At 39.5% G+C, this 24,624-nt stretch overlaps 1 protein-coding gene, 2 long non-coding RNA genes and 1 other non-coding gene across 12 annotated transcripts; 2 read left to right on the top strand and 2 right to left on the bottom strand.

Moving 5' to 3' along the window:
- Window positions 1–1,773: 1,773 nt before the first annotated feature.
- Window positions 1,774–4,692, top strand: LOC118878188 (uncharacterized). Of its 8 annotated transcripts, none has more exons than XR_011604785.1 (5): window positions 1,777–3,458; window positions 3,520–3,952; window positions 4,044–4,110; window positions 4,186–4,293; window positions 4,347–4,692. It is a non-coding gene; the product is annotated as an uncharacterized lncRNA (long non-coding RNA). The 8 variants fall into 8 exon arrangements; XR_011604783.1 differs by having other exon boundaries at window positions 4,026–4,110; XR_011604784.1 differs by having other exon boundaries at window positions 1,774–3,458; window positions 3,520–3,657; window positions 3,736–4,293.
- Window positions 4,693–4,858: 166 nt separating this feature from the next.
- LOC139353434 (uncharacterized) lies at window positions 4,859–6,907 on the top strand. The gene is made up of 3 exons (XR_011604700.1): window positions 4,859–5,720; window positions 6,259–6,409; window positions 6,574–6,907. It is a non-coding gene; the product is annotated as an uncharacterized lncRNA (long non-coding RNA).
- Window positions 6,908–15,878: 8,971 nt separating this feature from the next.
- LOC108020469 (uncharacterized) lies at window positions 15,879–16,983 on the bottom strand. 2 transcript variants are annotated; one of them, XR_011604817.1, is made up of 3 exons: window positions 16,969–16,983; window positions 16,172–16,362; window positions 15,879–16,112 (listed from the first exon to the last, which is right to left on the bottom strand). It is a non-coding gene; the product is annotated as an uncharacterized protein (transcript). The 2 variants fall into 2 exon arrangements; XR_011604816.1 differs by lacking the exon at window positions 16,969–16,983 and having other exon boundaries at window positions 16,172–16,945.
- A 1,199-nt stretch (window positions 16,984–18,182) lies between these two features.
- On the bottom strand, window positions 18,183–22,806 carry FucTC (alpha-(1,3)-fucosyltransferase C). The gene is made up of 2 exons (XM_070997858.1): window positions 22,016–22,806; window positions 18,183–19,113 (listed from the first exon to the last, which is right to left on the bottom strand). The coding sequence occupies exons 1-2, from the start codon at window positions 22,789–22,791 to the stop codon at window positions 18,678–18,680; spliced, it is 1,212 nt and encodes a 403-aa protein (XP_070853959.1). The 5' UTR covers window positions 22,792–22,806; the 3' UTR covers window positions 18,183–18,677.
- Between the last annotated feature and the right edge of the window lie 1,818 nt (window positions 22,807–24,624).

Raw genomic sequence — 24,624 nt, 5'->3', positions numbered from 1 at the left:
CATTTTTTAATTAGTTCTGATTTTCGAATTTAACTTTATCAAAATGGGAAGACTATATCATATAGCTTTCATAAGAACGACAGTAAAATTGGGGGGAAAATACTATGAAACAATTTATAGCTTCGGTGTTTTCTGACATATTATCTTATACTATTGGGAATATAATTTTTTGTATTTTTAAATTCAATAATTATACCCGTTACTCGTAGAGTAAAAGGGTATACTAGATTCGTCGGAAAGTATGTAACAGGCAGAAGGAAGCGTTTCCGACCCCATAAAGTATATATATTCTTGATCAGGATCACTAGCCGAGTCGATCTAGCCATGTCCGTCTGTCCGTCTGTCCGTCTGTCTGTCCGTCCGGATGAACGCTGAGATCTCGGAAACTATGGGAGCTACGCTATTGAGATGGCGTGCAGATTCCTAAGCTTCTTACGCAGTGCAAGTTTGTTTCAGCAATGTGCCACGCCCACTCTTACGCCCACAAACCGCCCAAAACTGTGGCTCCTACAGTTTTTATGCTAGAATAAAAATTTTAACATAAGTGTATTCTTCTCATCAATACCTATCGAGTGACCCGAAAAAAAAATTGCCACGCCCACTCTAACGCCCACAAACCGCCCAAACCTGTGACGGCCACAGTTTTCATGCTAGATATACAATTTTAACTGAAATGTATTGGTCTCGTCAATACCCATCGATTGATCCAAAAAAAATTTTGCCACGCCCACTCTAACGCCCATAACGCTTAAATCTGTCTACCGCCGGTAGGTGGCGTATTTAAATCTCGATTTGCTGCTTGCATATCTCCATTTCCCTTTGGTCCCTTTAGCTGAGTAACGGGTATCTGATAGTCGAGGTACTCGACTATAGCGTTCTTCCTTGTTATACCCGTTTCTCGTAGAGTAAAAGGGTATACTAGATTCGTCGGAAAGTATGTAACAGGCAGAAGGAAGCGTTTCCGACCCCACAAAGTATATATATTCTTGATCAGGATCACTAGCCGAGTCGATCTAGCCATGTCCGTCTGTCCGTCTGTCTGTCCGTCCGGATGAACGCTGAGATCTCGGAAACTATGGGAGCTAGGCTATTGAGATTTGGCGTGCAGATTCCTGAGCTTCTTACGCAGCGCAAGTTTGTTTCGGCACAGTGCCACGCCCACTCTAACGCCCACAAACCGCCCAAAACTGTGGCTCCTACAGTTTTGATGCTAGAATAAAAATTTTAACTGAAATGTATTGTTCTCATCAATACCTATCGATTGATCAAAAAAAAAATTTGCCACGCCCACTCTAACGCCCATAACGCTTAAATCTGTATACCGCCGGTAGGTGGCGCATTTTAATCTCGCTTTGCTGCTTGCATATCTCCATATAGCTGAGTAACGGGTATCTGATAGTCGAGGTACTCGACTATAGCGTTCTTCCTTGTTATTTATGAAAAGTCTGGGCAAATGTGACTTGCCACAAAGTTCCCAGCCATGTCTTTGATTAGTTCAAAGTCAACATCCAAGCTAAAATCAGTTTTTAAGCTTCAAAGGTACAGTAACAGCTATTTTGGGCTTAAGATCCTTTAAAATAATATAATATAGTCTATAATATAATATAGTCTATTTAGGAGAAATCAAATTGTTACCGCATTAGAAAGATTAAGAAAAGACGGGAAATATAAAAACCAAACTAAAGGTAAATCAGACCTTAAGTGTAAAAAAAAATTTTTTAATATTTATTTTTTTCTTTTTTTTTCCGTAGTAACAAAATGAGCTTTGTTTTAAAACGCACATCTAAATTTTAATACTTATATAAAAGTAGTTTGTTAGTATACAATTGTATGCAATTCATCCTTTTTTTAAACCTATTCCGTATTTTAGTAATTTGTTGGCCGATCTTTGAATATCCTGCCAATAGCTCTGTATTTCGAGGGTGAATCAAGCGAATATGGGACAACAGCAATACGTTTATCCAATGGAATGGCTGGGACAAACACTGTATCCTTTTTTTGATAGGCCTGGTGCCAGTCTCACCAACTCCTGAAGTGATTTCCTGGAGATTTTCCCTGTTGGTTTCTATCCATACATAAAAGGGAATAAAATAATATAATTGTGTTTTCTAGCCCATGTATGATGTGCAAATGCTGTCTGCACTGTAATTGATTAATAGTATATTATTTGAATCCATTACTTACTTTAGCTCGCCTATTATAATACCACAGAACAGCTCTTGCAAACGCGTTTACCAATGTAACAATGTCCTGTCGGCCTGTTAGCATCGAAAGTGGAACGGTGGAATTTGGAAATTTGGAAAAATAAATTTTCTCGCTTTTTGGGGACCAAATCGAAAAATCTAAAATGCTAGATTGTTAAGAAAGAAAAGATCTATCGATCTAGGTAGGGACACATCCGAAGTCTATTAATGTTTCAAAAATGCATTTGAAAAATCGTGTCCCCACAATTTTGTTAACTGCTCCCCTCACAGAGGTTGTGCCAATATGCACGATAAGCCAAGCTATTAAGGGTTAATTCAAGCTCCTTTTCTGAAAGTTTCATTAAAATCAAACCCACAGTTTTCGAGAAAATAGCCTAATAGTGACGCAACCTCGGATTTCCCCATACAAAAAAGGGGGGCAAAAATAAAATTACCTACGGCTCCGCTCCTAGACGTTGTGCCAGCATGCACGGTATATGGGTAGATTGGGGATCGTCTTAAACACTTTTACTGAAAATTTCATAAAAATGAAATCCACAGTTTTTGAGAAAAGTTGATTTACAGTGAGGGTGTTGAACACATACAATTTTTAAATTTGTCGTTTCCCACTGTCCACGCCACCCACCTATGACATCAACCATCAAAATATAAATATTTTCTATGCAAACTTTAACTAATTCATTTAACTCTCAAAGAGGTTGTGCCAACTTTCACGGTATCGCATTCGAAGGGTCATAATTTTAGCTTATTTCTGAATTAATTACAGGCACAGTTTTCGAGAAATTCAAGTCTTTTCAATTATGGCTTTTCCCACGCGGTCACACTGTCCAGACCAGCGAGAAAGCAAATTCAGCCAAGACATTTACCACGAAAAGGTATTTATCGATATATCTCCAAGTGCCAGGCTACGACCTACAACACTTAATTGAGCCAATCAAATACTTTTGGCCGCCAAGTATTGAAAAATATATATTTTATATATCAAATTTTCATTGTGATATGTATGAACCCCCTAATTTATTTCCTGATTATTTTAAAGTATAATTCATCGAAATCGAGCCAGTGGTTTGGTAGAATTTAACATTTTATTGATTTTAGAAAAATATGAAAATTCCCTAGTTGCTATTGTGGAGTTGCCATACTGCCGAAAACAATCCCCGTTACTTTGAATGAGAAGCTCGTGTAGAGAAGTAAAGTGAAAAGAAAATAAAAGCTGAAATTTATAATAAAACTAAAAACATAGATACATCATGTGTAAGTTATTCGTATTAAAACTATTTTGCTGAATGTCTTTTAATATGTTCCTTTATTATAGCGCAAAAGGAAGTCAAGGATTCCAGCGGAAAATTTACGCAGAAAATGTAAGTAGACTTTGAATTTTTTTCTGCATGAGGGTCGGGGTTTCCTGGAAACACAGCATCAATAGCTTAACGCCGGAGCACGGCCATCGCTGGTAAGTAATTGTAAGGAGACTACATATACTTATAAATGTAATTCTAAATCCTTACGCGCCAAACTTTTGTATGCCAAGTTCCCGTTCGTATCCCCCTTCCCCACTTCCCCCACAATCCCGAACCAAACCCTCGCTGGAGGTCCCTGCTCGCTAATGCACAACATCGGGGACTCGGTCTACATGGTGCTGGAGTTTATGTGGCGCGCCGACTTACAGTAGCAAGCTGCTGAGCGAGGAGACGTCGAAGCTATACTGCTACCAAATGTGTCCTTGCACAAGTACCTTCACGATCGAGGTAAGACAATTTTAAAAATCAATTTGCACTTAGATATTTTGTTATCTTCAAATAATTGTTGCACGCTAAGTAGCTTTGCTTATTGATGTAGTACTCTTTTGACGAGAAGACCGAAGGACTTCGATTGCGGGCTGAGCAAGTTCGCCCAAAAGGAGTTGGTAATGCGAACACTTTGCGGCAAATTTGAATAACTATTACGAGTGTGATTTAATAACCAACTTATTTGTTTTTAGAAGAGTCCGGAACGCCCAGCAAATGAAAAGGCAAGTTCCTCAATGGACACCACGCATGGAAGGGTGTATCACTGAAGCGTCTCAAGTTCTTAGAGCTATCTCTGCACGGTAACAACCTCACCATTTCGGAGACATCTATCTTCAGCGATACACTATTCCAGAGCCCTCATCAATGCTTCTCCCGCGAATACCGGGCCAGCTCCCATCAGCACGCCCAAGCGGGCACACAGTCCTTAGCAGGTTTCATCTGAGATAGACGATTGTAAGACCTTGTCAACGGCGTCGAATAAGAGCTTCGAATTCACCAGTTAAACATCTTGCCTTGGCCACAAAAAGTACATCAGTCCGTCGGCCGTGAAGAGGAAACTGAAGCGCCTCTAGTTTTCCAAGCTGTCCCTCAGAGCAGATCAAGGATGTGAGTTTGCAATGCGACGGTATAGTCATGGAACTACAGCAGTTACAGGGGCGCGAACCGTACTCGAATCGGCAGGGAAAGAAAATAATTGTCAATGTAATTTGTGATTTACATATCTTCATACATTTATAGAATATTTAAAATTTTTACAGTGCATTCTATACACATTAAACAGTGAGTCTCTGGTTCAGCATGAGTGAATAAAAGGGTTACTAAAGAAGAATATTTACTAATTTATATTATACCATCCAGAATCGAAACCTATGCTCGCCGATCATACACAGCGCCTGCAGAGTGCCGACATCCTGGTTAAGGATCTGTAGGTGGAGCGGAGGTAGCAGCAACGGGCTAGGGCGAACCTTACCCAGGAGACATCGAACTTGCGATTATTTATATATCGTTATAAATGCTGAGTCATTTACATACAACACTCGGTAGATTAAGCTTACCCTGCAGTTCCACAATTGAGCTAAGCGCCCAATCATCACGAAGCCGACTGCGACGTCGGCAGAGAAGCCAGCGACGCCGGCAGAGCTGAGCGCAACGGCGGCAAAGCGACGCGCCCTCAGTCGGGTCCGCAAAGAGAACGCACAAAAAGTAATTTTGGGCTCTCCCTCTCTCGCCATGTCTCAGACGGAAAAGTGCGTGTGATGGGAAGGAGGCCCAGCAACTAAAATATATAGACTTTTGTGCACCCTTGCCTTTTGAATAATGCAACATTTGTTCGTAAATGATAAAACAACCATTTAAAATAATAGGTTTCTGTTTTCAAATATTTGTATTTCTTAAAAAAATTTATAGGTTTATTAATATTATTTAATAATATGTGAAGTTTTAAGAATATATTTTTATAAACCGATTTGCATAGTCGGATATGTCTATAAATACCCTACTTTTATGTGCAAGATGCATAGACCAAACGGGACATGCCAAAAAAACAGAACAACAACGGATTAGCGGAACCGTTGTTGTTGTTGCTTGTTGTTTTTCTGGAAGGCACGCGACTTTTTTCGTCTTTTTCACTTGGGTTTACTTATGTGAAGGAGTTAGAATTGCACGCAATTACGTAGTTAAATAAAATAAACCAGTGGTTTAAAAGTGATACCTATACGATTCCCAGGTAAGTCTGTCGCAGACCAATATTAATTTAATCAGTGAGAGTAAAAACAAGTTAATGTATATTTAAAAAATGGAAAATACAAGATTCCCAAAAAAACACGTGGCGGAAAAAAAATAGCTGTGAAAAATATTAATTTTTGACGTGAAAAACAACAAATGATGCATATAAATAAACAAATGAATGAATCTGTGAAAAAATTTGAAAATCTTATTGAGTGCTAAGTTCCTAGGGACCAAAAATAGGAGATGTTTGTTTTTATAACTTATGATTTTTTGTATTAATAACATTAAGGCACAATTTTTATTTTTGTGTAAGTAAACAAACATGGCTATTTAAATAAAAATCTCAAACATCTCTAATTTTCCGTCCCTGGAAAAGTGGTATTTTTTCCTCATCTGCAAAATAAATAAATGATTTAATAAATAATAAAAAAAATACATAAATAATTTTTTACAACAAAATAAAATAAATCAAGTGACCGAAAACAAAAGTTTGCAAATTTCTTCTCGATATTTTTTTAATTTTTTTATATTTTTAGACAAGGCTGATGGTAAATCTATAAAAAAATGGAAGGCTAAGTCGTTCCATCTTAAGCATATTATCCGAGGAACTTGTTCTGTCCCACAACTTGGAGGGGGGCAAAACAAGAAGAGGCTCAGACTACCCAAATTTCGCCCGTGCCTTATTAAGTAAGTTTTTGTTGAGGCTGAAAACTATTGTTTGTAAGTTTAATTTTTAAAAGACTTCTGGGATTTTACATTGAATGCCAAAGATAACATTTCTTTTCTTATAAATAAATCTTACAAATAACGATTACGTTTTATTTTTAAAACTAATTTTTTTCTAATACTAGATGCAATCGCCCTAGTGGATCCCTCGGAGCCTCCCGAAAAGGCGCTGCAGAAGGCAATGCGGTGCGTTAAAAACTTGAGTTGTACCAAAAAAAGGCAACGCCGGCACCGATAACACCGGAAACCCCCGAGCTCAAATTTTAAAATAAACAAATAAAAATAAAAATTACAACTGAAATTTTATTTGCTGCTAAGCGCTCAACGTGTGCTGAATGTGCGCTTTTTCGCTGCTTGAATGAGCGCTCAACGTGTGCTGAATGTGTGCTTTTTCCGCTGCTCAATCGAGCGCTCAACATGTGCTGAATGTGTGCTTTTTCTGCTGCTCAAAAAAGCGCTCAAAAGGGTTCTCAAAAAAGCGCTCAATGCGTGCTATTTTATGAGCACTGATGAACCCTAGGACATGCCTATGTTAATTTAAGCACTTAGTTCCATACAAATTGTGCGCTCATTGAGCGCTCAGTGATGAGCTTTTTGCAGTGATTGAGTGCTCAATAAGCGCTGAATGGTACTGCAGGGTACATACTTATCGTAATCTTACGTTCAATAACCATCGTGACTTTAACTTAAACTCACCCACGCGCAAATACGGAAAAATCCTCACTAGTTTACCAATTTGTAACACATCTAGTAATCGACTAACTTATATGAACGGAAAAACTATATACACACTTTTAAAGTATCTACTCTAAAATAATACATCTGCTCAGAAGTATATATATATAAATAATAAAATATAATTAGAACACCAGCTACGACTAGGTAGAACTAGAACACTTCCCAACACATGCCCATTCTGCCACCACTCCTCAATATCCAACATATCATTATACACTGTCCTTCCTTATCCCAACCCAGATCAGAATCCTACCATTCGCTTAACCCCATCAACATTATCTCAAACCCAACCCCCGACAACATCATGAAAATCATCACATTCCATAAAAAACCCAAAATTAAGTTTAAAATTGAAATGTTGTTAATTTAGTTAGCCTATAGTTTTAAATTTCAGCTAGCTTTATATAAATAAATAAATAAATAATTACAACAAACAGAATTTTAAATGTTGAATCTTTTTTATTGTTATGTATATCTACATGTAATTGTTTTTATTTGTTTTGGGCGGCTTCGGCGGCTTCCTTCTGCATCCTGATCTCCATCTCTCCATCGGCGGCTTCCCTCGGTTGCTCTACTGCTTCCTCCTGCCGCGTTGCTCCGCCGTTGGCGCGGTGGTCGCCGCTGGCATCGCCCTCGGCGCCAACATCGTCCTGGTGACCAGGAGCGGATTGGCGATTGCGTCGTCGGCGCCGACGTTGTGACTCCTCGCCATCGCCATTCCGCTCCTCGTCACCAGGACGACGTCGGCGCCGACTTGCCGGCTCCCCTCCATCGGCGAAGCGCTCCTGCTGCCGCCGACATTGTAACTCCTCGCCATCCCGCTTTGGTCACCAGGACCACGTAGGCACCGACTTGCCGACTCCTCTCTGTCGGCGGAGCGCTCCTCCTGCCGCCGACGTTGCGGCTCCGTCTGGGAACCCCCCAGATAAAAATTGGTGATTGTCTGAAAAATTAATTTTTATTGTTAATATAATTAATAAGTAAAATCAAAAATAAACGTATGCATTTTATCATTGAAATTTGGCGTGCCATCTTTTATAAAGTTCCCGCAAAAAGTAACGGGGATTGTTTTCGGCAGTACGGCAACTCCACAATAGCAACTAGGGAATTTTTATATTTTTCTAAAATCAATAAAATGTTAAATTCTACCAAACCACTGGCTCGATTTCGATGAATTATACATTAAAATAATCAGGAAATAAATACCAATTAGGGGGTGCATACATATCACAATGAAAATTTGATATATAAAATATATATTTTTCAATACTTGGCGGCCAAAAATATTCGATTGGCTCACTTAAGTGTTGTAGGTCGTAGCCTGGCACTTGGCGATATATCGATAAATACCTTTTCGTGGTAAATGTCTTGGCTGAATTTGCTTTCTCGCTGGTCTGGACAGTGTGACCGCGTGGGAAAAGCCATAATTGAAAAGACTTCAATTTCTCGAAAACTGTGGGTTTGAATTGCCTGTAACTAACTCAGAAATTAGCTAAAATGATGCCCCTTCGAATGCGATACCGTGCAAGTTGGCACAGCCTCTGTGAGAGTTGTATGAATTAATTAAAGTTTGCATATATATTTTGATGGTTGATGTCACGGGTGCATACGATTTCTCGCTGGCCTTAGAGTGGGCGAGGAATCTTCGCGTATCAAACTTGCACTGCGTACAAGGCTACGGAATCTAAATCTGAAATCCCAATTCTCTATCTTCTATAGTTTCTGAGATATCCGCGTTCATATTTACGATTTTTTGAAGTTTGTGGGCGGTTTATGTGCGTTAGAGTGGGCGTGGCACATTGCTGAAACAAACTTTCGCTCCGTAAGAAGCTCAGCATGCCAAATCTCAATAGCCTAGCTCTTATAGTTTATCCGTTTATCCGGACGGACGGACAGACGGACATGGCTAGATCGATTCGGCTAGTGATCGTGATCAAGAATATATACACTTTATGGGGTCGGAAACGCTTCCTTCTTCCTGTTACATACTTTCCGACGAATCTAGTATACCCTTTTACTCTACGAGTAACGGGTATAATAAAAAGAATATTTAAAAACATAAAAACGTTACTTCGTTAGTAGCGGTCCAGCCGCTAGACTTGAGATCTTCTTTAGAATTACACCCCTGTAATCCACCAATTTTCATTGATGAATAGGAGCTGGTCAACTACGTTTGACATACAAAGCCTTTTTGGCCAACTTCAAAGCTGGCTGGTCACTTTTATTGCTCTGTAAAACATAACATATTTTTTGAAAACTAGAAGAAGTAAGCAGAAAAATCGCTACTTACTCCCCAATAGTCTAGTGGATTGCTGGAACTATCAGAGTTTATTCTTTCGAAATAATGCTTGTTCAGCATTAAACGGTGATCGAAAGCCTTATTTTTAAAGGGAACAATTAAGGAGTTAGTAACCTTTGAGCTAGACGAGCACTGCGTTGTGACGTAGCCGAATAGTGCCAGAATGGTTTAAATATCTTCAATTTCGTCTGCGGTCAGTGGATCAGGTGCTCTAAACAGGCTGAGAAGGACGGGCGATATGAACTTATTTGTGGCTAAAATTCTTTCCACCATTTTAAAAGCTCTATTCCATCTGGTTTTTACTTCTTGGATCAGAATGTATGCTTTGTCACCCTGAGCTTACTTGAATTTTTCGTAGACTATAGTGCTACATTTAAAAAATTGTACAATTCTCTTCCATTTGGTTAAAACATGCTTTATCGACACTTCGTCCAAGCAATCTTGCAATAATTGCGCTGGCATTGTCTGTCATTATGGCGTTTACTTTCGACTCTAAGTTTCATTTAGAGAACACAACTCGAACAGATGCTGCTATATTGTCAGCATTGTGATTAAAGGAGTCCATCAGTTTTTCTGCTGACAGAACAGCGGGTTTCAGCTCAAAGGAGTAATTAATAAAGTGCACTGTGACTGTGAGGTAGCCATCGTTGGCCTTCGACGTCCAACCATCCATCGTAATGGCACAATGGTCAACTTTGCTCAGTATGAGTTGGAGCTTGGATGTCAAATGGGCAAAGATATTCTTCATGTGCACATTTTTATACCCGTTACTCGTAGAGTAAAAGGGTATACTAAATTCGTCGGAAAGTATGTAACAGGCAGAAGGAAGCGTTTCCGACCCCATAACGTATATATATTCTTGATCAGGATCACTAGCCGAGTCGATCTAGCCATGTCCGTCTGTCCGTATGAACGCTGAGATCTCGGAAACTATAAGAGCTACAATACTGGCATGCAGATTCCTGAGATTCCTGTGCAGCGCAAGTTTATTTCAGCAGGGTGCCACGTCCACTCTAACGCCCACAAACCGCCCATAACTGTGGCTCCTACAGCTTTGATGCTGGAATAAAAATACAAATTTTAACTGAAATGTATTGTTCACATCAAAACCTATCGATTGACCCAAAAGTTCCACGCCCACTTTAACGCCCACAAACCGGCCAAACCTATGACGCCCACAATTTTCATGCTAGATAAAAAATGTTAATTTAATTGTATTCTTCTCGTCAATACTTATTGATTGATACAAAAATTTGCCACGCCCACTCTAACGCCCATAACGCTTAAATCTGTCTACCGCCGGTAGGTGGCGCATTTTAATCTCGCTTTGCTGCTTGCATATCTCCATTTCCCTTTGGTCCCTTTAGCTGAGTAACGGGTATCTGATACTCGGGGAACTCGACTATAGCGTTCTCCCTTGTTTTTATTTAAATTTCTTTGTGTACCAGCAAACTCCTCCTCTTTAAATTTCTCCAACTGATTTGTTTTCCGTTTGGCAACAAACCCAGCTGCTTGACAGTAAGACCATGCTACATGCATTGAACTTTGAAAACTTCGGCCACACTACAAAGAATAAGATTTTTCGACTAGTAAAACTCTTAGCCGATCTGAGCACTAGGCTTAAAATAAGAAAGTCACCGCAATTTCCAGAAATATCGCCATTTATATTTGAAGGGTAGTATACCTTTGAAAACAGAAAAGTCGCCTTAGATGCCCATTTTTATAACATTTTGACCTCGTTTTAGGGCGATTTTACAGTAAAATTTCAATGAGTGCATTTGCATACCCCCTTAAGGAATTTTTTCAAATTTAAATTAATTTTTTTTACTATTTTTATAATTTTTTAGCTTTTAAATATTTGATTTGGCTATTTTTGACCCGACTGCCACCTCCTGGTCTAAAGGCCAAAGTTAAAACAAGGAAGAACGCTATAGTCGAGTACACCCAGAAAAAAAAGAACGAAAAAAATCAAGAACATTTTTCATGAAATGCGAACAATCCGTTCTCCATTTTTAGTTCTCACATTTCGAACGTTTGTTCACGAAAATCGAACGGTGTTGGTAACAATTTCTACCGACGAATAACTTGGTTCCAAATTTCGAAAAATGTTCTGAGATGACGAACGCCATTCATGAAAAAGCTGCGATAGACGCGTTAAAGTCTATCGAAATCGATCATTTTTCGCCACATGGTTGATGTAAGTTTTTTGCAACAATATGTAGGTGTAGTGTCCCGATTTTCCGCACTCGAAAAATTCGCTCGGTGGTCCAGCTGCTAGAGTGTCCGCCTTCGACACATAGCATAGGTTGGAGTCCGCGAGAAGACGGTTGTGAATTAAAATAATATATCTAATGTTTATACGTATGTATGTACTTCTATTAATAATAAATTCTTTGTCTTTAGCAAAATAACCAAAATACATTGAATTCTAGCAATAACAAAACATAAGGTGGGAAATCAAATAAATCTCTACCAGGCGTTCAGAAAGTCTCGTTTTTTTGTATATTTTTATGTTCTCAAGTTAACCCCGAAATTTTCTTAAACTGACACCATTCGTTCGGAACCCAACCCTAAAGTTTCGGTCACATTTTACAAACGACCGTTCATGAACTGTCAACAAACGTGCCTACGCACTTTTTGACAACGTTTGGTCTTTATTTTTGAACGTTTCGAACGGATTTTTTTCTGGGTGTACCTCGACTATCAGATACCCGTTACTCAGCTAAAGGGACTAAAGGGAAATGGAGATATGGAAGCAGCAAAGCGAGATTGAAATGCCCCACCTATGGATTAATCGATAGGTATTGACGAGACCAATTAATCCTTCAGTTAAAATTTTGTATCTAGCATGAAAATTGTGGGCGCCACGTTTTGGGTGGTTTGTGGGCGTTAGAGTGGGTGTGGCATATTCGCGTTACAAACTTGCGCTGCGTACAAGGCTACGGAATCTAAATCTGAGATCCCAATTCTCTATCTTTGATATTTTCCGAGATATCCACGTTCATATTAACGATTTTTTGAAGTTTGTGGGCGGTTTGTGGGTGGATCAATCGATAGGTATTTATGAGAAAAATACGTTTCAGTTAAAATCATATTCTAGCATCAAAACTGTATAAGCCACAGTTTTGGGCGGATTGTGGGCGTTACAGTGGGCGTGGCGCGCTGCTGAAACAAACTTGCGCTGCGTAAGAAGCTCAGGAATCTGCACGCCAAATCTCAATAGCCTAGCTCTTTCCGAGGTCCCAGCGTTCATCCGGACGGTCAGACAGACGGACAGACGGACATGGCTAGATCGACTCGGCTAGTGATCCTGATCAAGAATATATATACTTTGTGGGGTCGGAAACGCTTCCTTCTGCCTGTTACATACTTTCCGACGAATGTAGTATACCCTTTTACTCTACGAGTAACGGGTATAAAAACGGAAAAATCGAAATTATAAAATGTACAACAAATGCAATACCACATCTTTTTTAACATTATTTTCTCATGAAATGTTCGATGGCATCTATGGCAGCTAAATGATATCAAACAAAAACACCTCTTAATGACGTAAAAAGTAGTGGCGAAAGCGCTCTTAACAAAAATTTCTGATATCAAGAATTGTGACGAAAAATGATATTACATTCGATAAAGTAAATAAACTGTATTAAATTTATGATTATGAATATTAAACTTTTTAATAACAAGTTTTATCGCTTCAATTACCTATTTTAATAGCACAAGTTTGGAATCTCAAGGGTTGTATAGTTTCAAATTCCAAGAGAAATCTGTCCTTTCTTACATTTCCCGCTGAACTAGCGGGTTTTTCCAAGGTGGTAGAACAAATTGATCAAGTTTCCTATTTCGATTAGCTTCATGCAAGCAAAGGACCCTAAAACCATAACAGATTTTCCGTTTGAAAAAATCTAATAAGAATATTTTGCATCAAATTGGTTTTTTTCTTGTTTATTCCAATAAGTATGAAATATTACGTATACGGAGCTGAAACCAGTTGCACTTTTTATCGATTTATATCTTCCAAACGGTAATTTTTAGGGCAAAAAGTGTTATATATTAAAAGTTGAGGAATCTTAAGGGCTACATGATATAAAATTTAAAAATAAATCATTCGACTCAATTTTGAGCAAATAGTCAAAAAGTGGTTTTAAAAAATACCTTTTTATCGTAACTCTTAATCTATTATATTCATACAATTTTACTATTTAAAGAGTATTAAGCAAATTAAATTATCTTTTCAGAGATAGATAGCACGTTTCTGTAGCATTAGTTGTTTCGCTACTATAAGCATTTTAAATCTGGCTTTTTTTTTGGTTTTCCGCTAAACTAGCGGGTTTTTCCAAAAGTCGTAGAACAAACGTTTTCTATTTCAAGCTACTTTATACACCCATAGGGTTTCCAAAACCCTAAAACTAAGATGGGATGCATACAAACCCACAAACAAAGGGGCAAACATTTTCATTTTGGGAAGAAGAAGAAAATCTTGTTTTTTGAATTACTTTTGAACGGGACATCGGATTTCAACAAATGAGATGTCATTCGACGCGTATTCTCAGTAAGAATAAAACTAGCTAAACAGCCGGCGGCTTTTATTCCCACCGTATCCAGAAGCTCCAATTTTCTAAATTTGTACTTTTACACTTTCACCGCTTTTTCTCCCAAAAAAATTTATATTTCGAAAGTCTTGATTGAGTTAGTGCGATACCTTTCGATTGGTGTATCACTCGTTACGATCGGACCATAATGGCAGATTTTCAATTCTGCGGCTATATATAGTAGTTATCTTCGCACGCTCTCTTGCGCGCTTCGCCACTGCGTGTACTGCCGTCCACAGTGATTTAATTCTACATTTTAAAAAAGTAAATACGCCTGAGAAGGAACAAAAAAGAACGCTATAGTCGACGTCCTCGACTATCAGATACCCGTTACTCAAATAAGGGGAGTGCGAGGGAGATGGAGATATCCAAGCAGCGACTGTTCCAATATTGCACATTACTTTTTTTTTTGCTTGTAACTTCTTAATGGATGATCCGATCTGGACAATTTCTGGCATAATGATAGATATTGATGTCGGCGACAAACTTTAGCATGGGCGCATGCTTTAGAGTGGGCGTAGCACCCTGCTGAAGAATCTGCATGCTAATGCGTTCATACGGACAGACAGACGTACATCGACCCCTGATCTTAGCCGAACTCCCTTTGATATATTGCAAGCACTGTAGCGTCATTTGCAGTCGGCAACCTCGAGGAGGGTTCAGTATGTAATTTAATTTGAAATCTTTAGAGCCGTTTTGAGCAATCACAAAAAAAGCTTTAAAAAATCGGAACAAAAAAAAAGTTTCCCATGTTGTCATGTTTTTTTTATATTGAGCTTTTTATGATCATATAAAATTTCCGGAATCCTAAAACATCATTTTGGGACAAACTGACAAACATAATTACATAATGACATAATGACATTTGAGGTGTCATTCAACTCGTATTTTAAGTGAGAATACAATTAGATTAATAACTAGGTGTATTTATCCCCACCGGCCCCAACAGATCAAATTTTCAAAATTTTCACTTTTACACTTTTACCGCTTCTTCTCCCAAACTAATTGTTTTTCTTAAAGTTTTGTTATGCAATCCTTTAATTTTTGCAATACCTTTCGATTGATGTATCACTCGTAACAATTGGACGGTTACTGTAGATTTTCATTTCTTAGTGTATATGTTGTAGTCGCCTTCGCCTACTCTCCTGGTGCGCTTCGTCACTACGTGGGCTGCCGTCCACAGTGATTGTTATTTCAATTGAAAATTGTCTTGTACTAAAAAAGTTATTATCTTCAACAAATTGGATTTTCGTAGTTTTTGGCGCATTCGAATAAACCTGAAGAGTAATGTTCTAGTTTTTGGCTCTTAATCACTTCTAATCGCGAATTTTTGGATAATTTGTAATAAGTAAAAAGTTGGGGAATCACGAATGCTTACAAGTGCTAAGGGTGTTATAAAAATCAAATGTCCAGCTTTTGAAGAAATCCCATAAAACCTGTACTCAAAAATTGTATTATACCCTTGCAGAGGGTATTATGATTTCAGTCAGAAGTTTGCAACGCAGTGAAGGAGACGTTTCCGACCCCATAAAGTATATATATTCTTGATCAGCATCACTAGACGAGTCGATCTAGCCGTGCCCGTCTGTCTGTCTGTCAGTCCGTTTCTACGCAAACTAGTCTCTCAGTTTTAAAGCTATCGGGTTGAAACTTTCCCAAAAGTCTTCTTTCTTTTGCAGGTAGAATGTGCTAACATGCGGTATATGGGCATATTGGGGGTCATCTAAGGAGTGTTTTGTGAAAATGTTCCCAAAATCAGACCCACTGTTTTTGAGAAAATTGCTTTACAGTGGGAGTGTTCAAAAGATTAATGAAAAGCCGTTTAATCCAGAAACTGAACCATTGAACCCTAGGACATGAACCACAACGTATATAGCTTAGCCATGACAATCATTCGACGCTAACTTTCTTGAACTTATTACAACTCTTTCAGAGAATTAAATTGAACAAAGAAGAAAAATATTTAGTTTAGCTGGTGGAGTCCTGCGATGCTCCAATGGAGAGCTCGTCGGAGATCGTATTTCTGGTGGTTCTGCAAAGAAGATACTTTTATAAGTACAACGGAATCAAACTCTTTTGACCAGAACTTGCTTTCATTGCGGGGACCCGTCCGGCAGGCTGTCCATGTTGGGGGCGAAGTCCCACTCATCAAGCTCCTTCCCACTGGGCTTCTCGATTGGATTATCTCCTGCACTTCCGTTCTTCTATGGATATGCCCTGTTGTGGTATTACTTCCAGTGGGTTAAGTCCCATAGTAATGGGCAACTTGGGCAGCACCGCTTCTGCACGAACACATCAAAAGTTTAATATTTTTATAATTTTCGCGGCGGCTAACGGCGTTCGTCGAAATTTATTTATATGGTATTTGTTCTATTTCCTTAGCTCATCTGAGCACCGCGCTGAAACACAGACCCGACGAAAAGCGTAATCCGTCTATTTGCCTCTCGCTCACTTCTATGGTTAGCTCGCGGCTTGTATATTTATATTAATTATTATTATTATTATTGTTATTATGTATATTTATTTTAATATGTTAACAGAGTAGCGGGTATCTTATGGTCGAGCCACTCGACCAAAGCGTTCCTTTTTTAATTGCGTATGTGTTCTAGTAAAATCAACTGTTATCTTCTCCTATCCACTGTCAACCGATGGTAATCGCAATTGAAATTGGTGAGTCATACCCCATTAGTGGGCAAATCGGAAACCTGTATATCTTATCTCCCAGGGGGTGTACTTAACACAAATTTTTAGAAAATGTTAACGAATAGACTAATTTTGGTTTGGACCCAAAATATCTGTTGGTGGGGAAATGTCCGATAGTAGCATCTCGCTCTCTTTCGTGATTGACGTGTATGCAACTATCTTGCTCTGTTCCACGCCCGACTCACCAACGTGTCTGGCTCTCCAGGCGGCAACTATTGAATCACCAGAACTGGATGTTGGTCTAAAGAAGACCAATAATATGATTGATTTTCACAACAAAAACTTCTCATATCAAATAAAGACACCTCTTAACGCGGCAAGGGGTCGTGTTAATGGCACCTTAGACATACAAATGTAGCATTAACATTTATTCGGCAAAATTAAAACATATATCACCTAAATTGGTTAAGCCTTACTCGAGATATAACTAAAAAAACGGAGATAAAAAAATTCTTAAAAAAATCTTTTTACAAAATGTATCCATATAAAATATTTTTGACTTCTTTTTTGTGATCTAGGTGTCCAATTCTACCAGGAACTACCATCATCCTTCTTGGGGCAGTTTAAAAATATTTTTTTGTAAGCTAGTGTTATCAACACCGTTCACGAAAACATGTACATACATATGTAGGTATAAAGTCTTGATTGTTCGTACCTAGCCATGTCCGTCTGTCCGTCTGTATGTCCGTCCGTATGAACGCTGAGATCTCGGAAAATATTTATAAGAGCTAGGCTATTGAGACGTGGCGTGCAGATTCCTGAGCTTTTTACGCAGCGCAAGTTTGTTTCAGCAATGTGCCACGCCCACTCTAACGCCCACAAACCGCCCACAACTGTGGCTCCTACAGTTTTGATGCTAGAATAAAAATTTTAGTTTTGTTCTCATCAAGACCTATCGATTGACCTAATAAAATGTTTGCCACGCCCACAAACCGCCCAATCCTGTGACGCCCACAATTTGCATGCTAGATAAAAAATTTTAACTGAAATGTATTGGTCTCGTCAAAAAAAATTTGCCACGCCCATAACGCCTAAATCTGTCTACCGCCGGTAGGTGGCGCATTTTAATCTCGCTTTGCTGCTTGCATATCTCCATTTCCCTTTGGTCCCTTTAGCTGAGTAACGGGTATCTGATAGTCGCGGTACTCGACTATAGCGTTCTTCCTTGTTTTGTTTATATTTTCATGTTCTCCAATTTATAAGGAAATTTTCTTAAAATGACCTTATTTATTCGGAAGCCAACCCTAAGTTTCGGTTAAATGTTAAGAAAAAGGGCTTTCATAAATTGTCAACAACGGGCTTACGGACGGTGGTAAAAGGCTTGATTTATGAACGTTGCGAACGCTTTTTTTCTGGGTGTGTTATTTGGGTTATTATTTCAATTCAAAACTGTCATCTCTTGCACTTCTTCTAATTTCAATTTATTTATTATAATTATTAATTATTAATTTACATTAATTATTATTATTATTATAATGTATATTTATTTTATTATGTGAACATAGTAGCAAGTATCTTATGGTCAAGGCACTGGACCTAAGCGTTCCTTTTTTAATTGGGTAAACGACAGTTAAAGAAAGGTTTTATATCGTATATGTTCTTGTAAAATCTACTGTTTTCTGCTTCTATACACTGTCAATCGATGGTAATGGCAATTGAAATTGGTTAGCAGGTGAGTCATACCCCATTAGTGGGCAAATCGGAAACCTGTATATCTTATCTCCCAGGGAGTGTACTTAACACAAAGTTTTGGGAAATGTTAACAAATAGACTAATGTTGGTATGAACCCAAAATAACTGTTGGTGGGGAAATGTCCGACAGTAGCATCTCGCCCTCTTTCGTGATTGACGTATGTTTATAATTGTAACTTTCTTTCTATATTCCAAGCAGGGCTCACCAACGTATTTGGCTCTCCAGGCGGCAACTGTTGAACCACCAGGACTGGATGTCGCCGTAAAACTGTGTCTTGTGGCTAAAACCGGGAACATGGAGCAGGGCGCACAAATCGCAAAACGGAGAAGTGGACACCAAGCGATAGTAACTGCGCCACCAGAAGTAACTGACATACTCATCCGGATCCCCGCCCACGAAGCTCAGGTGCTGAGCCAAGTCCTCCACGGTCTCGAAGCGATTGGCATCGATGTACGAGTGCGTGGGAAGGATCCGTGAGTAGTCCGCTCCACCGAAAACCACTGGTATTATGTTCCGGTGCAAGGCGTCGAAGAGCTTCTCCGTCACGTAGTCGTCGCACAGCGAGTTCTCAAATGCCAGGTAGAACAAATAGTCCGTGTCCAACATCTCGTCGCAGTGCGGATCACCTCGGGCGCATCTAAAATGTAATCAATATATTAATAATTAATATTAATATAATTAAATATTAGTTTTAAGGTATTTAGGACCAGAGCTCATAGTCTTGAGTCGGTTCAATTGCATTTTAAATTTAAATTACAAGAGTATCTTTGTGTTACAAGGTAGTACTTCTTACCATTTTAATTATTATACCCGTTACTCGTAGAGTAAAAGGGTATACTAGATTCGTCGGAAAGTATGTAACAGGCAGAAGGAAGCGTTTCCGACCCCATAAAGTATATATATTATTGATCAGGATCACTAGCCGAGTCGATCTAGCCATGTCCGTCTGTCCGTCTGTCCGTCTGTCCGTCTGTCCGTCTGTCCGTCTGTCCGTCTGTCCGTCTGTCTGTCCGGATGAACGCTGAGATCTCGGAAACTATGAGAGCTAGGCTATTGAGATTTGGCGTACAGATTCCTGAGCTTCTTACGCAGCGCAAGTTTGTTTCAGTAGACTGCCACGCCCACTCTAACGCCCACAAACCGCCCAAAACTGTAACTCCTACAGTTTTGATGCTAGATAGAAAATTTTAACTGAAATGTATTGTTCTCATCAATACCTATCGATCGACCTAAAAAAAAAGTTGCCACGCCCACTTAAACGCCCACAAACCGCGAAAACCTGTGACGCCCGCAATTTGCATGCTAGATAAAAAATTTTAACTGAAATGTATTGGTGTCGTCAATACCTATCGATTGATCCAAAAATAAATTTGCCACGCCCACTCTAACGCCCATAACGCTTAAATCTGTCTACCGCCGGTAGGTGGCGCATTTTAATCTCGCTTTGCTGCTTGCATATCTCCATTTCCCTTTGAGTAACGGGTATCTGATAGTCGAGGTACTCGACTATAGCGTTCTTCCTTGTTTTATATTTGTTTAATACTCAAAATAAAACACAAATACTGAGTTTGTTGTTTGTTGTCACTAGAGCCACCTATTTACATGAGGAATTAATTAAGAATACACCTTTACCGGATGAAAAAATCGATTGCATTAATAGTTATAAGAATGCCCACACATTATTCCAAAAAGGTAGGATGGCTATATCTATAAGTAAAACATAGTCGAGTACCTCGACTATCAGATACCCGTTACTCAGTTAAAGGGACCAAAGGGAGATGGAGATATGCAGGCAGCAAATGCGCCACCCACCCGCGATCTCAATATATGGTTATGTGGGCGGCAGACAGATTGCCAAATTTTTTTTGGGTCAATCGATAGGTGTTGAAGAGACTAATAAATTTTAATTAAAATTTTGTATCATGGAAATTGTGGGCGCCACAGTGTTGGGCGGTTTGTGGGCTTTAGAGCAACAAACTTGCCCTTCGCAAGAATCTCAGGAATCTGCATGCCTAATCCCAGTATTGTAGCTTTTATAGTTTCCGAGGTTACAGCGTTCATACGGACAGACGGACATGTCTAGATCGACTCGGCTAGCGATCCTGATCAAGAATATATGTACATATATACTTTATGGCGTCGGAAAAGCTTCCTTCTACCTGTTACATACTTTCCGACGAATCTAGTAAGCCCCTTACTCTACGAGTAACGGGTATAACCATTTATTCCGCTCTTATTATGTTATTATTATATCTTATTTGTTTATTGCCCTCTGCACACAGCCGTTTCAAAATCGCTGTTGCAACTTTAAGCGGATTCCTGTTCACATAGAGAATCGCTGAAGCGAACAGCTGATCGGCATAAGAAAACCGTATTCGAATTCAGTTGCTTCGAAAAAATGTGAAAAACAACGCTAAACTAAATACGATTTGAGCGCTAGCATGTGAAATGTTTTCAGCACCAAATGATTATTTTATTGCTATTAGCAAATTTATCAAGCACGAGATTTCCATTCAGGCAAGCGTTGTGAAAATGTAAGAGGGACTTTTTAGGCCAACAGTGACGCCATTAGAATTTTTACAAGTTAGAACCGTTTGGACCCTTAAGTATTGATAACACTTTCTTGCATACGGTTCTTTGACTATATATGTACATTTTTAAGAAAATATTTTGGCAGGTCGACGCTCTTGCCACTTGTTTTTTCTTACATAAATAATTTACGTTTTGATGCAAAAGGTGCCAGGTCAAGAAGAACATAAGCTGAAGGTTGGTTATTTCCTTAAAAAGAACATAGCAACTTTATTTTCAAGATGAGATCAATTGCAGAGTTGCAAGCCGATGGAAGACTCCTTGGGCCTGCAGCAACAACAATTTCCTTAAAACGGAGCTATTGCAGTTCAAATGCATTTCCTTCTCAAAAAAATCCCGAAATGTCAAGTACAAAAAATAACCTAAACTTGTAGAATATATTTAATAAAACACTAAATTCAGTCAATTTTATCATCTCAACCAGGAAATAAAACCGGATCCGTTAACCGAAATAAATCGATTCAATATCAGGAACCGGTCCATTTTATTCCTTTCTTCTGAGATGCATAGTACATACATATGTACTTGTGTACCATGCAGTGCCATTCAGGTAAAATCAGCACCTTGAAAATTGGTGCTGATTTTCACATAAGCATGTCCTACGGATTCACCCCTGCTCAAAAACTGGCACACATTAGGCACCTTTTAAGCGTTTTTTAAGCACTAAAAAGGCACTTTGCCGCCGTTACTTTCGGCTCTGCCGCCTTTGCGTTCGGCTCTATGGCGTCGCAGTCCACTGCGAGATGATTGTGTGCCATTGTTGAACGGTGGAACTGCAGGGTTATTAGTTTCGACTTCAGTTTTGAATTTTAAAGAATATTTTTTTGCTGTACCGGCACTTTCTGCTTCCAGAACCAAAACGGAATCGTTTACCGAAACAGTCAATTCCAGTGCAGAACCGGTACCGTTACCAGAACCAAAAAGGATTCAGCTTGATTCACTGAACTCACCTGAGGGTTCCACATTTTCCGTAGATATCCACGTCAAATATTTCCTGAAGCCTGTTGGCCAGGATCTCTCTTTTTGACAGCGTTTCACAATGGGATACGAACCAAGCGGCCATTTTCGATTTTCCGGACCAGAGATTCCAAATCACAGAGTCGTTAAAAGCCACTGGGCGTTTCCTCCAAGGTGGACTCACACTGGGCGCCACCACGGCACCCGTTTCAGTGTCTATAAGCTGCCCGTAGGGCCAGACTACATCGGAGTCAAGGCGATAGGTCATGGTGAGGTTGTAGAACCCGAACTCGTCGTCCAGTCTGTGCTTGGTCTCTCCGGGCGGTTCCATTACGGCGAAGACGTAGGCCTGGTGGGGACTCCTCTGTAAGGGCACTGGTCGGAGAAGCGAAAACATTTCCGCCGCATGGAAGACAATGGCGTCGTAGAGCTCCACCGCGGGCAGGAACTCGTGCTGGTTGCTAATCTCGCACTGGTAGACCGGGCACCGTAGCTCATCCCGTAGCTCCTGCGGTCCCAAAGTGTCCCAAGATAGCTTCCATCGAGGATCCCCAAAGAAATCGGTCCACAGAAGAATGGTGCGGGTGACTAGGCTCTTTGGGTTTTCTTGGCGTTCTAAGTGATCCTGCAGGATTTCGTACTGATTGAAGAGCGGCGACTGGACCACCCTGTGGAGGATCACCAAGGTGCCGACCAAGATTAGGAGGAACAGCAGCAGGGCGCCGCGCGACCCACAAATCAACCGACCTGATCGAACAGCCATCGACATGTGCCCAACCTGCCCAGATAACAACCGCCAAGTATTCCACAGGTACAGTGAAGTCTGCCTATATTCCATAATTAATGGGCTTAATAGCCGTCATCTATACAATCCCAGGCTTTGGAAAAGTGAATTAAAAGATCCATTTTTTAAGTAGTTACAAAACCAACTTTTAAGTCATATAGAAAAAGTTTTATAAACAACAATATAATAGAATTTGTTAAAATCTGAAAAAATATATGCAGCTAATTCCACTGTACTAATAGTCGTACTACCATGGCGAAAGGTGCGAGTCCGATAAGGTCGTCCATTATTGATTGCCGGTACGATAACTTTGGGAAACTCACTACTTATAACTCACACTCTTACCTGGCTGGATAAACATTGGGCTAGATTAGTGATACCGGGACATGTAGCCCAACCTTCTGGAATTTCAACTACAGGTACTCCAACTCCTTACATGGCCAGCGACTGACTGAGCTTCAGACAGCGGTTCAGGAAGTCTGTGACCAAACTGAAGAGCACTACAAAAATCTCCTTAGGAGATCCACCAAAAGCTTCAGTATCCGCCAGCAACTAAAAAAAATTAAAAGGGCTCTGACTCAGCGGGTGGGAACTGCGAAATCTTAAGGCATGTTGGCGTTTGACTCACCTGTGGAAAAGGTACTAGGTGTTCTCTGGCCACTGAACTTTCCCTGCCAATTGCAATGGAGCCTAGCAATCATTTACAATTATTCTAATGCACTGCCCCTTGGGTCGATAGCGGTGGGATGTGCTGGAACCAAAATAAATGGCTCATTGCCATGAACACAAATTACAGCAATTGTCCGAATTCGAGTATACATACATATTTATATTTACCTGGTGGTAAACTTCCAGGACCATAGTTCCACCTTCATTAGGGTCTGTAATTACCACTTGTTTCGCTTGGCAATGGCTTTATGGGCTTGCTTACTTATATACTGCTGAAATCAAGTTTAATCTGCGCCGGCTATTATTCTTTATATAAAAATCTTAACTTTTTAACAAATACAAGGGGAATCGCTATAGTCGATGACCTCGGCTATTAGATACCGTTACTCAACTGAAGGGACCAAAAGGGAGATGGAGATGTACAAGCATGATGTAATAAGCCACCTACCCGCGATCTCAATACATGGTTATGTGGGCGGTGGACAGATTTATGCGTTATGGTTGTTTATGGGTGTTAGAGTGCACGTGGCAAACTTTTATACAGGTCAATCGATAGGTATTGACGAGACTAATACATTTCAGTTAAAATTTTGTTCTACCACTAAAACTGTAGGAGCCATAGCTTTGGACGGTTTGTTGGCGTCACAGTGGGCGTGCCATGTTCGCGTAACAAACTTGCGCTGCGTGCGAAAATGAGGAATCTAAATCTGAAATCTCAAGCCTATAGCTCTTATAGTTTCCGAGATCGCAGCGTTCACACGGACAGACAGACATGGCTAGATCAAAGACATTAGGATTTATAAAATATTTAAGCTTCTCGCATCGAATGAGAACATTTTAGAAAGTGTATTTATTTAGTCGAAAGTACAAGCATAATTCGTCACAAAAGTCGAAATCAGATCTTTGGTTTGTTGATGGTGCGTGATCGCCACGACCCCATACCTTGTTAAGAGGTGTTTTTGGTTTGATATCAGAAGTTTATGCTATACCCTTGCAGGAGGTATAATAATTTCAGTCAGAAGTTTGCAACGCAGTGAAGGTGTAATGTATATATATTCTGACCGTTTCTTCCAAAAGTCTTATTTCTATTTCAAAAAATTTCAAAAACGTTTTTTTTTAAATGAATAAAAATATAACGCTGGTGTTTTT

This window comes from Drosophila suzukii, chromosome X (assembly GCF_043229965.1).
Source record: "Drosophila suzukii chromosome X, CBGP_Dsuzu_IsoJpt1.0, whole genome shotgun sequence".
Taxonomy (NCBI): domain Eukaryota; kingdom Metazoa; phylum Arthropoda; class Insecta; order Diptera; family Drosophilidae; genus Drosophila; species Drosophila suzukii.
Note: the sequence above shows the minus strand (reverse complement) of the source record. Positions and strands in the feature narration are given on the sequence as shown.

Coding starts and splice junctions, on each gene's coding strand:
- FucTC (XM_070997858.1), bottom strand. CDS start 22,791: ATGTCGATGGCTGTTCGATCAGGTCGGTTGATTTGTGGGTCGCGCGGC. Junction 19,114..22,015: donor GGAAAATGTGGAACCCTCAG/GTGAGTTCAGTG, acceptor ATTACATTTTAG/ATGCGCCCGAGGTGATCCGC.